Source organism: Mobula hypostoma, chromosome 9, assembly GCF_963921235.1.
Source record: "Mobula hypostoma chromosome 9, sMobHyp1.1, whole genome shotgun sequence".
Lineage (NCBI taxonomy): Eukaryota > Metazoa > Chordata > Chondrichthyes > Myliobatiformes > Myliobatidae > Mobula > Mobula hypostoma.
The window spans coordinates 7,895,586-7,907,875 of NC_086105.1; the positions used below are offsets into that span (position 1 = coordinate 7,895,586).

The following is a 12,290-nucleotide window of genomic DNA, read 5'->3' on the forward strand; positions in this document are numbered from 1 at the left end:
TATGGGAATGTTTTACTTACGTAATTCCTTTCAAGCACTTAATAATTGTGCACCAAAAATGTACTTTTTTAAATCTCATATGCTTTTGAATACCATTCATCTTACAAAGGTAAATATAAACTGGGGAGGATATTTTTTTCTTTTATTGCCAGTGAAAGAGATTATTTAATTGTGTCCCTCTAAACACTCCACAGTGTTGCTTTCACAATTTTTTTTGAAAAATCATTAGCAATATTAATGAATGCTGCTTGGCATCAGTTCTGAATTAAACACTTCATAGTTTGTTTGTAACTAGCACAGGATAGTTAACATCTTAGTCCAAGTGTATTTTTAACTCTGGGATGCTATTAACATGAATGGTTTATCCATATAAGTTCTATTAAGGAAGACTTTTGAACAATTATAAGGAAATGGTCCTTTAGTGTTTATTGCTTACATTCTGAGCAGTGTAAGACCATGAGAAAGATAGAGACAGCCTAAAAAAAAAAGAGCTTACTTGCTATATGTTGGAGTTGAAAGGGTAGAGTTTATAGGTTACACATGAAACCAGATAATTTCTAATAAAGGGAAACACTGAGGATATTTTTCTAGTGTGATACTGGGGCGTCTAAAATTGCTTAAAATTTCAAATGTAACATTATTGTCATGGAAACATCTTGTTAATGATCTTGTTGAAGAACGAACTGATGCATAATTTTAGGTTGTTTGTAATGATTGTAAATCTGGAAAGGTAAGTAGTGCAAAAGATTCAGCGGAAATTGCGTGGCATGTTTTATTTTCTTTTGTGTATTTTCTCCTATTATTGACTCTGTCAAGTATAATAATGCATCGTTTATATTGTATTAATGTAATGCATAAAGTTGGAAGAGTATCATCTTACTGTTATCCATGGGGAGAAAGAAAAAGCAGGTTTAGCTTTTGTTTTACCAGTTTTGTGTAACGATATTGGATATGGTTTTGGAATAGAATTTTACTTTTTTAATGTATAACATGCAATGTCCTAGTTTATTATTTTGTTTATTTTAACAGGAACATTTTGCCTATGAATCCCAGGAACATGATGAACCATTCCCAAGTTGGGCAAGGGATTGGGATTCCAGGGAGGACGAATAGCATGAGCAGCTCTGGTTTAGGCAGTCCAAACAGAAGCTCACCTAGCATAATATGTATGCCAAAGCAGCAGCCATCCCGGCAGCCTTTTACAGTGAGCGGGTAAGCTGAGCAAGCAATCTTTGTGTGTGATGGTCTAATAACCTTTCATTACATTAACCCAAAACACTGTTCTACTTTATATTTTGGCATCAAATGCAAACTCTTTCAGGAAGGATTCTCAGCTGGTCAAAGATCATCTCAAAAGAGCAGTAATTTCAAACAACAGTAACTGAAGATTTTGGACCAATATGAAAAATCCAAAATAAACAAAATAAGTCTCACTTATGCAGACTTCTGATATGTAGTTTGCTAATGCTGCAGACTTTTTCAAACAAAGTTGATGCAAATAAATGATGATTTGATATTTATCTGATTAAATTAGATTAATTTACTTGTAACTCTCATGTTTCTGTGTAGGTTCTGGATATACTTGAGGAAAATGCAGCATTATTTCAAAGTGATCATTATGTTTAATATTTAGAAGCAAAATAATACTGATTAGTCATAGACACAGCACAGAAACGGGCTCTTTGATCCACTGACTATGTGCTTAGTAAGCAAAGACTACCTATAACCTATTTTTTTTTTACCAACACCCCTACATTCCACCACTCACTTACAACACTCAGCGGCACTTTATGTGGTACCTCCTGTACCCAATCATTTGACCACTGAGTGTATCTTCGTGGTCTTCTGGTGCCGTAGCTCATCCATTTCAATGTTTGACATGTACATTCAGAGATGCTCTTCACACCACTATTGTAATATGTGGTTATTTGAGTCACTATCACCTTCTTGTCAGCTTGAACCAGCCTGGCTATTCCCCTCCGAACTCTCATTAACAAGGTATTTTTGCCCAAACAACAGCCGCTTGCTGGATGTTTTTTCTTCTCCGCACAGTTCTCTCTAAATTCTAGAGCAGGGGCTCCCAGCCATTTTTATGCCATGGACCAATACCATGAAGCAAGGGATCTGTGGACCCCAGGTGGGGAGCCCCTACTCTAGAGACTGTCGTGCATGAAAATCCCAGGAGATCAGCAGTTTCTGAGATACTCAGACCACCCAGCCTGGCATCAACAATCATTCCAAGGTCGAAGTCATTTCTTCCCCATTCTGATGTTTGGCCTGAACAGCAACTGAACCTGTTGACGATGTGTGCATGCGTTTATGCACTGAATTGCTGCTACGTTATTGGCTGATTATGTATTTGCATTAACAAGCAAGTGTACGGGGGTACCTAATAAAGTGACCGCTTAGTGTATTGGAGCAATTTATGGTGGTCAGTTAACTTACCAATCTGCATGTCTTTAGGATGTGGGAGGAAACCAGAGCAACCGGAAGAATTCTATGCAGTCATAGGGAGAGTGCGCAAATTCTACGCAAAGAGCACCCGAGGTCAGAGTTTGTTATTAAAACTAAAGGAGGACCCTAATTCCATTTTAAAAACGTTTACTTGATTTTAGAACACTTAACATGCGGACAGAAAAGAAGACAAAAAGAAAATCCGGCACGTGTTAATGTAGAATTCCTGAAAGTATTGCCAACTGTTTTGTTTACCAGTATCACGTTGGATTCCTTTATGAATCTAGTGCTAGAGCACAGAGTCGTGGCTATTCTCCAGCACTTACAAATCAGTGAATTTTGTTTTGAAATCTGCTTTAACTAACTGCACAGTTTGACCCCATTATAAGAAGTTATCTTACTAATTTTATTGCTTGAAATGATTATGTGGGATAAAGGTAAATGTTAATACTTTTAAGGCTATCACTTAAAATGTGATGAATGCCATCACAACTAAAACTATGAGTCCTCTTTGATTTTGAACACAAAATAATCTGCAGATGCTGGGGTCAAAGCAACACTCACAACACGCTGGAGGAACTCAGCAGGTTGGGCAGCATCCGTGGAAAAGATCGGTCGACGTTTCGGGCCAGAACCCTTCGTCAGGACACAGTCAGTCCTGACGAAGGGTTCCGGCCCGAAACGTCGACCGATCTTTTCCACGGATGCTGCCCGACCTGCTGAGTTCCTCCAGCATGTTGTGAGCTTTGATTTTGAACGTGGGTAACAGACTCCCTTGTCCTGACATGTAACATGTTGTATCTGGTCCTGAATGTTAGAATGGGTTGAAGGCAAGAGGATGGGATTGAGAGGAAAAATAAATCAGCTATGTTCAAATGACGAAAAGACTCAATGTGCTGAGTGGCCTAATTTTGCTCCTGTGCTTCATGGCCTTAATCCTCCATGTGCTTTTCTATGAATGAAAGGTAGAGTTTGGTTTGATTTTTTTCATCTATTCTTGTGTTTACCACCATTTTGGGGCACTGTTTGCTGATCCATTTGGGATTTCTCTGAAAGTAGCTCACCAACGTTCTGAGATGGAAGCAGTATTGATTACTTTGGCTGATCACAGGCTATGGGTATCTCTTAAATCCATTTAAAGCTGCCCTTAGCGTGCACCTACGTAGCCATTGTTGCAAGCTAATTGCTGTTGGGTAAAAATGGAATAAGAAAATCAGGGTATGCTCAGGAGGCTTGAACTGGAAGATTGCAGAGTTTGGAGGGTTGTAGGAGGAGGTTACAGAAATAATGATAGGGCCACAGAAGGGCTGGAATACTACGTCATTAGAAGCTACAGGGGCAGAATAGTTTCATTGTACTTTTCCTATTCAAAATGGGAGCAATTGGCCAGCATGGTAGCATAGCGTTTAGCATCTTGTGTGATGAAGGAGCTGGAGAGGCTGGTCTTGACTTTCATTGGACTGCAGGTGAGATCTTCATTGGACCGTCTACAGTTTGCCTCCCAACCTCATGGGAATGGATGATGCCATCATCTACCTGTTGTAGAGAGCTCACTCTCACCTGGATAATGCTGGTGACATTGTGAGAATCACATTTTTTGATTCCTCTAGCGCCTTCAATGCAATCCACCCACTTCTGAGCAGGAAGCTGCAAAGGATGAGTGCAGATAAATCCACTATCTCCTGGATTACTGACTATCTGACAGATAGACCCCAGTCTGAGATGTTGGTCAGTGGCTCTGAAGCCCCAAGTGGGACTGTTGCGTCTCCATTTCTGTTCACACTGTACACCTCAGACTTTCAGTACAAATCTGAGTCTTTTCGCTTGCATGAGTTCTCTGATGACTCTGCTGTGGTTGGGTGTATCAGGGATGGGCAGGAGTCGGAGAACAGAGGAGTGGACAAGTTTGTGGAGTGGTGCAGGAGGAACCACCTTCTCCTGAATGTGGCCAAAACCAGGGAGATGGTGATTGATTTTAGGAGGAAGAGGACTGTGACAAGTCCTGTATACATTCTGGGGGATGAGGTTGCGGTGGTGGAGGAGTACAAATACTTGGATGTTCACCTCGACAACAGACTTGACTGGAAAACCAACACCAAGGCTGCTTACAAGAAGAGGATGAGCAGACACTATTTTCTAAGGAAGATGAGATCTTTCAATGTGTGCAGCAGGTTGTTGGAGATCTTTTACCAGACTGTTGTGGATTTATGTTGGGGGAGCAGCATCGGTGTTGGTGATGCAAAAAGACTAAATAAACTCATCAAAAAGGCTGGATCCGTCCTTGGCTACTTCATGGACTGTTTTGAGTTAGTGGTGGAGAGGTGATCACTAAACAAACTGTTACCCATTATGGACAATCAGGCACATCCTCTCCATGACCTTCTGAATAAGCAGCGGAGCACCCTTTCAAACAGGCTCATTCAGATCCGCTGACACAAGGATTGTTACAGAAAATCTTTCCTACCAAATGCAATAAGCACATACAACAGTTCATCTCTGTGTGGCAGGAAAACTCACATTATAGTACAATAGTCTGTTTTATTATTTTGTACGTTATTGCACATTGTAAATTATTATTTTGTGTATTATTCTGAACTTTATTAGATATTATTATATTATTATTGCTAAGTGTTGCTGCTGTAATGAAATAATTTTCCACTCAGTCAATAGAGTACTACTTAATATTATTAATATTGCTATTATAGCACCAGCAGCCCAGTTCCACCGTCTTATGTAAGGAACACACAGAAAATGCTGGTGGAACGCAGGAGGCCAGGCAGCATCCATAGGAAGAAGTACAGTCAACGTTTCAGGCTGAGACCCTTCGCCAGGACTAACTGAAAGAAGAGATAGTAAGAGATTTGAAAGGGGGAGGGGGAGATCAGAAATGATAGGAGAAGACAGGAGGGGGAGGGACAGAGCTAGGAAAGTTGATTGGCAAAAGGGATACAAGGCTGGAGAAGGGAGAGGATCATGGGATGGGAGGCCTAGGGAGAAAGAAAGGGGAAGGACAGCGCCAAAGGAAGAGGGAGAGGGAGAGGGAGGGAGAGAGAGAGAGAGAGAGAGAGAGAGATATGGATGAGAATGAATAAATAAATAAATAAGGGATGGGGTGAGAACGGGAGGAGGGGCATTAACGGAAGTTAGAGAAGTCAGTATTCATACCATCAGGTTGGAGGCTACCCAGACGGAATATAAGGTGTTGTTCCTCCAACCTGAGTGTGGCTTCATCTTGACAGTAGAGGAGGCTGTGGATAGACATATGAATATCCTCCCCTTGTTCAATCCCTTCCCACCTATGTTCATGACACTTCTCGCCCTCTGGATTTTTTCAATGATTTTAAGTTCCCTGGCCCCCACTGCCTTATTTTCACCGTGGATGTCCAGTCCCTATATACCTCCATCCCCCAACGGGAAGGTCTCAAAGCTCTCAGTTTCTTTTTGGATTCCAGACCTGACCAGTTTCCCTCTACCAACACTCTCTTCCGTCTAGTGGAATTAGTCCTCACTCTTAATAATTTCTCCTTTGGCTCCTCCCACTTCCTCCAAACTAAAGGTGTAGTCATGGGCACCCGTATGGGTCCCAGCTATGCCTGCCTTTTTGTTGGCTTTGTGGAACAGTCCATGTTCCACGCCTATACTGGTATCCGCCCCCCCACTTTTCCTTTGCTACATCGACGACTGCATTGGCGCTGCTTCCCGCACGCATGCTGAGCTCGTTGACTTCATTAACTTTGCCTCCAACTTTCACCGTGCCCTCAAGTTTACCTGTTCCATTTCCGACACCTCCCTCCCCTTTCTTGATCTTTCTGTTCCTATCTCTGGAGACAGCTTATCTACTGATGTCTACTATAAGCCTGTGGACTCTCACAGCTACCTGGACTATACCTCTTCCCACCCTGTCTCCCGCAAAAATGCCATCCCCTTCTTCCAATTCCTCCGTTTCCGCCTTTCATTCCAGGACGAAGGAGATGTCTTCCTTTTTTAAAGAAAGGGGCTTCCCTTCCTCCCATCAACTCTGCTCTCAAACGCATCTCTCCCATTTCACGCACATCTGCTCTCACCCCATCCTCCCGCCACCCCACTAGGGATAGGGTTCCCCTTGTCCTCACCTACCATCCCACCAGCCTCTGGGTCCAACATATAATTCTCCATAACTTCCGCCACCTCCAACGGAATCCCACCACTAAGCACATCTTTCCCTCCCCCCCCTCTTTCTGCAGGGATCGCTCCCTACGCAACTCCCTTGTCCATTCGTCCCCCCCATCCCTTCCCACCGATCTCGCTCCCGGCACTTATCCTTGTAAGCAGAACAAGTGCTGCACATGCCCTTACACTTCCTCCCTAACCACCATTCAGGGCCCCAGACAGTCCTTCCAGGTGAGGTGACTCTTCACCTGTGAGTCTACTGGTGTGATATACTGCGTCCAGTGCTCCTGGTGCGGCCTTCTATATATTGGTGAGACCCGACGCAGACTGGGAGATCGTTTCGCTGAACACCTACACTCTGTCCGCCAGAGAAAGCAGGATCTCCCAGTGGCCACACATTTTAATTCCACACCCATTCCCATTCTGACATGTCTATCCACGGCCTCCTCTACTGTCAACATGAAGCCACACTCGGGTTGGAGGAACAATACCTTATATTCTGTCTGGGTATCCTCCAACCTCAATGCATGAACATTGACTTCTCTAACTTCCGTTAATGCCCCTCCTCCCATTCTCACCCCATCCCTTACTTATTTATTTTTATTTTTTTTCCTTCATCTCTCTTTTTTCTCTCTGACCCTCTCACAATTACTCCTTGCCTGCTCTCCATCTTCCTTTGCGCTCCCCTCCCCCTCTCTTTCTCCCTAGGCTTCCCGTCCCATGATCCTCTCCCTTCTCCAGCCTTGTATCCCTTTTGCCAATCAACTTTCCAGCTCCGAGCTCTATTCCTCCCCCTCCTGTCTTCTCCTATCATTTCGGATCTCCCCTCCCACTTTCAAATCTCTTACTATTTCTTCTTTCAGTTAGTCCTGACGAAGGGTCTCGGCCTGAAACGTCGACTGTGCTGCTTCCTATGGATGCTGCCGGGCCTGCTGCGTTCCACCAGCATTTTGTGTGTGTTGCTTGAATTTCCAGTATCTGCAGATTTCCTTGTGTTTGCATCTTATGTAAGAAGTTTGGTACATTCTCCCTACGACCATGTGGGTTTCTACTGGGTGCTCTGGTTTCCTCCCACATTCCAAAGATGTATGGGTTTAATGAGTTAATTCGACTAATAAATTTACCTTGACTTTGCCTTTAGTCATTTGGGTGACACTGGCTTGTTGAGTTGGAAAGGCCTGCTGCATCTGAAACAAAATGAAACTGAAATAATTCTTACTGGACTATTCAAAAATATTGATACTATATTATGATTTTAGCAGTTATTATGATTAACCCATATCTCTTAAAGATTGTGATTTGTTCAATAATCCTTTAGTCCTGAATTTTTAGACTTCATTGTTTATGTTTATTTGAAAGTTGTAGTTGTTTTTGGACTCTTAAGAATTTTAGTTTTGGAATATTTCTGATCATCAGGAGCATTGTGTTTTGACAGCTGGTTTAGTCTTGGGCATGCTTATTTACCAATCAAAAATAAAACTGCTATGGATGGAATTTGTTGCTTTACACCTACCCCTCTTCTTTCCTAATGCTAGGATTTTGCTCAGAAGGCTGTGGACGTGAACCAGTGTTGCAGGGGCACTTCATATGTGATGATTAATAGGAAGTTTTGACTGTGTAATTCTAATCCTCTTCCATGGAATCTTTGCCCACTCATATTTCAATTGTGGAATTATGGGGCTGCACACACAACAACAGCTATTTCTATTCATTTACCAAGAGATCATATTGAGTCAATTATCTTCAATTCATCTTGATTAAACCTCACTAATGGTCTTAAATCTTCTCTACAAGGAATGGAGCAAGCTCCCATAAAATTATACTTGACTCGTGGTGAGATACTATAGAGACAAAGTTTTATTGGCTGAATCATATTACTGCCATTTGGGGCTTATTTTTAAAATGCTGGACCTTATACAGTGCAATCCAGTCAATTGGGTCATCAGATAATCAGGACAGCTGCTTATTTGGGGTAAATCTTAAAGAACAAAGACCAATATTTGGGACACTATGCTGCTTAATTGGGGCAGAATTCTGTTGCCAAACAGTTTTTAACTAGTGTCAGGTGCATGCACGTGCACATTAGCTGCTACTTCATGCGTAGAGTTAACAGTTTTTAAATAGTGTCAGTTACATGTGTTTGTGTACAAAAAGCGGTGACTTTGTCGCTGATAGTTCAAGTCAAGTCACTTTTTATTGTCATTTCGACCATAACTGCTGGTACAGTACACAGTAAAAACAAGACAATATTTTTCAGGACCATGGTGCTACATGAAACGATACAAAAACTACACAACTACGTAAAACAACACAAAAACTACACTAGACTATACAGACCTACCCAGGACTGCATAAAGTGCACAAAACAGTGCAGGCATTACAATAAATAATAAATAAGACAATATGCACAGTTGAGGGCAGTAGGCTGGTGTCAGTCCAGGCTCGGGGTGTTGAGGAGTCTGATGACTTGGGGGAAGAAACTGTTACATAGTCTGGTCGTGAGAGCCTGAATGCTTTGGTGCCTTTTGCCAGATGGCAGGAGGGAGAAGAGATTGTATGAGGGGTGAGTGGGGTCCTTCATAATGCTGTTTGCTTTGTGGATGTGGCGTGCGGTATAAGTGTCTGCAATGGCGGGAAGAGAGACTCAATGATCTTCTCAGCTGACCTCACTATCCACTGCAGGGTCTTGCGATCCGAGACGGTACAATTTCCAAACCAGGCAGTGATGCAGCTGCTCAGGATGCTCTCAGTACAACCTCTGTAGAATGTGGTGAGGATCGGGGGGTGGGAGATGGACTTTTCTCAGCCTTTGCAGAAAGTAGAGACGCTGCTGGGCTTTCTTTGCTATGGAGCTGGTGTTGAGGGACCAGGTGAGATTCTCCGCCAGGTGAACACCAAGAAATTTGGTGCTCTTAACGGTCTCTATGGAGGAGTGATCGATGTTCAGCGGAGAGTGGTCGCTCTGTGTCCTCCTGAAGTCAACAACCATCTCTTTTGCTTACATTCAGAGACAGGTTGTTGGCTCTGCACCAGTCCGTTAGCCGCAGCACCTCCTCTCTATATGCTGACTCATCGTTCTTGCTGATGAGACCCACCACGGTCGGTTCATTGGCGAACTTGATGATGTGGTTCAAGCTGTGTGTTACAGCACAGTCGTGGGTCAGCAGAGTGAACAGTAGTGGGCTGAGCACACAGCCCTGGGGGACCCCCATGCTCAGTGTGATTGTGTTGGAGCTGCTGCTTCTGATCCAGACTGACTGAGGTCTCCCAGTCGGGAAGTCTAGGATCCAGTTGCAGAGGGAGGTGTTCAGGCCCAGTAGGTTCAGCTTTCCAATCATATTCTGAGGAATGATTGTGTTGAATGCAGTAAGCAGTAAGACAATTCAGATCTGTTTTGCTCACTGCGGTTTCACGTATTCAGGCTCAGAGATACCAGAAATGGCTGGGAGTGAAAATGAAATGATTTCTCGACTTCAATAACTTAGGAACTACAAAGAATTTGAAGCTATCAATAATTATCTTGACTGGTACAATGAAAATTAAAATTTATAAGATGCAGTCGTCAAAAGCATTGTATGAAGGCAGTTCATTATCTGCACGAGGTGTTTGTGCTGAATTTGTTCATTTACAATCAATCAGAATACAACAATGTACACTCGATTCATTGATAACTATTAGGAACTAATACATAGTTTTATAGTACTGTAGTAGTATTATTGGTGTTGTAATTTGTTCTGTATTTCACTTAAGTACATAAATTGTTACTCAGTTAAACATTTTTTTATACCTTTTTAACTATTTCCATGAAACTTCAGCTAAGTGGGGCAGCCGCTTAATTGGGCCAAAATGTATTCATTCCAATATGTCCCAATTAGCTGGAATCCACTATATTTGGATTTGATCCAGGAGAGCAACCATTAAGTCATCTGATGAGGCATTGATTCAACACCTCGGATCAAAATAGAGTTAGTCATAGGAAAATTGTGCAAACCTGTACAAATCCTGAACATCTTTCCACCTTTAAAGGCAGTTTTGGTATTGGAGATCTTAGAAGCTCATATATTACAAAGGCAAAAGTAAAAAACAATCAAAAAAGGAACTTATTTTGTGCAAATACTACTTCACAAAAAGCAGCAATTGCACCATAGTCTGCTTAATTCTAATGATTAGCAATGCCTGATCTCAGTGGTGGCAGTGAGTACCAGACAGTGGAAGTGGAGATGATGTTTCCTATAATGGGAAAATGGGTATGTGGAAGGCAGAAGGCACAGCCTCAGGATCGATGGCTATCCTTTTGGAATGGAGATGAGGAATTTCGTTAGCCAGGTGGTGGTGAATCTGTGGATGTTAAGTCTTTGTATATATTTAACGGAGAGATTCGTAGATTCTGAATTGGTAAGGATCTCAGAGATTATGGGGAGAAGGCAGGAGAATGGAGTTGAAAGGGATAATGAATCAGCCATGGTAGAATGTTAGAGCAGACTCAGTGGACTGAATGACCGAATTCTGTTCATATATTTTATGGTCATATCTATGTTCTCAGACTGAGATTGTGATCTGGAGCTTGTCCCCAGTGCATCACCATATATTGACATGGTACAAAAGAATTTCTAAACCACTGTGTTTTCTCTGTGCTTCTTTCCTATTTGAGATTAATATACTCCAAAGATCTGATGAGACATTTTGGTTGCTAAGAATATCAGTTTTATTTTGTGAACTCCGTAACTGGATATTTAATCATCTGATCTTTGTAAAGCAATGATAATATATTTGCTTAAGTAATGGTATCTAAATTGCATGGCTGTGAAGGTGATTCTGCATTTTACTGAAAAGGCCACATAGTTGCTGTCATGTATTACACAGTGTTATTGACCATTCTTAATTAAATTAATCAGTAAGGTATAAAAATATTTTTTAGCTTTTAAGTATCATCACTTGCTATCTCTTAACATTCAAGAAAAGGTACCTTAATATTGACTTTTGTATTCAACTTTTGGAGGAATACATTTTATTGCCAGTTAATTGCTGATATGGACTTTGTAATTAAGTGATCTTCCCTTGTTTTACAGTATGTCTGGATTTGGGATGAACAGGAATCAGGCTTTTGGAATTAACAATTCACTTTCAAGTAACATTTTCAATGGCACAGGTAAATGTGTTTCATATTTGAGTTCTAATATCACTTTTACATATTTGCTTAACTGGCAAAATTTTGCCACTGACATATAAATACTGCTTTTTATTTGCACTGAATATACAGGTTTAATTTTAATTTCATGGTTGAGGACTCAAGTTATCATCTGTAGTAGATGTAAATAGGTTCTGAATTTCCTGGAGGGACATCTACAGTATGGCTATCATGTCTCAATCACATTGATAGTCACTAAAACTGGGAATTAAATTTATGGAGAACAAGCTGTTTTGAGCTGTAATATCAATACGTTCACCTGCATAATACCTGGTTTGAGAAGGCCAAACATGAGAAATCTGAATTACTGTTTATCTATGAGCAGTGTTTGGCATTCACCGAGGACATAAGAGTGGCACCAAAGTTTCAAGGAATTACCGTGTAATGTAAAAATGGTGAATTACAATGTAATCCTAAGTTCCCTTGGACTTTAGCATTGAAAACAAGCCCAATGGTACAAATCGCCAAGAAAGTCGGAGACCTTTGTCGTGTCTAACAA

General features: G+C 41.5%; 1 protein-coding gene across 6 annotated transcripts in view; it reads left to right on the forward strand.

Moving 5' to 3' along the window:
• cnot2 (CCR4-NOT transcription complex, subunit 2) overlaps positions 1 to 12,290 on the forward strand; it is a 188,197-nt gene that overhangs the window by 111,589 nt on the left and 64,318 nt on the right. For all 6 annotated transcript variants that reach the window (XR_010019158.1, XM_063057706.1, XM_063057702.1 and 3 more), the window contains exons 5-6: positions 1,030 to 1,212; positions 11,673 to 11,752. Coding sequence is in view for 5 of the 6 variants with exons in the window: in XM_063057706.1 (XP_062913776.1) it covers positions 1,030 to 1,212; positions 11,673 to 11,752 (263 nt within the window). In the remaining variant the exon portion in view is untranslated. The remainder of the gene's footprint in view (positions 1 to 1,029; positions 1,213 to 11,672; positions 11,753 to 12,290) is intronic.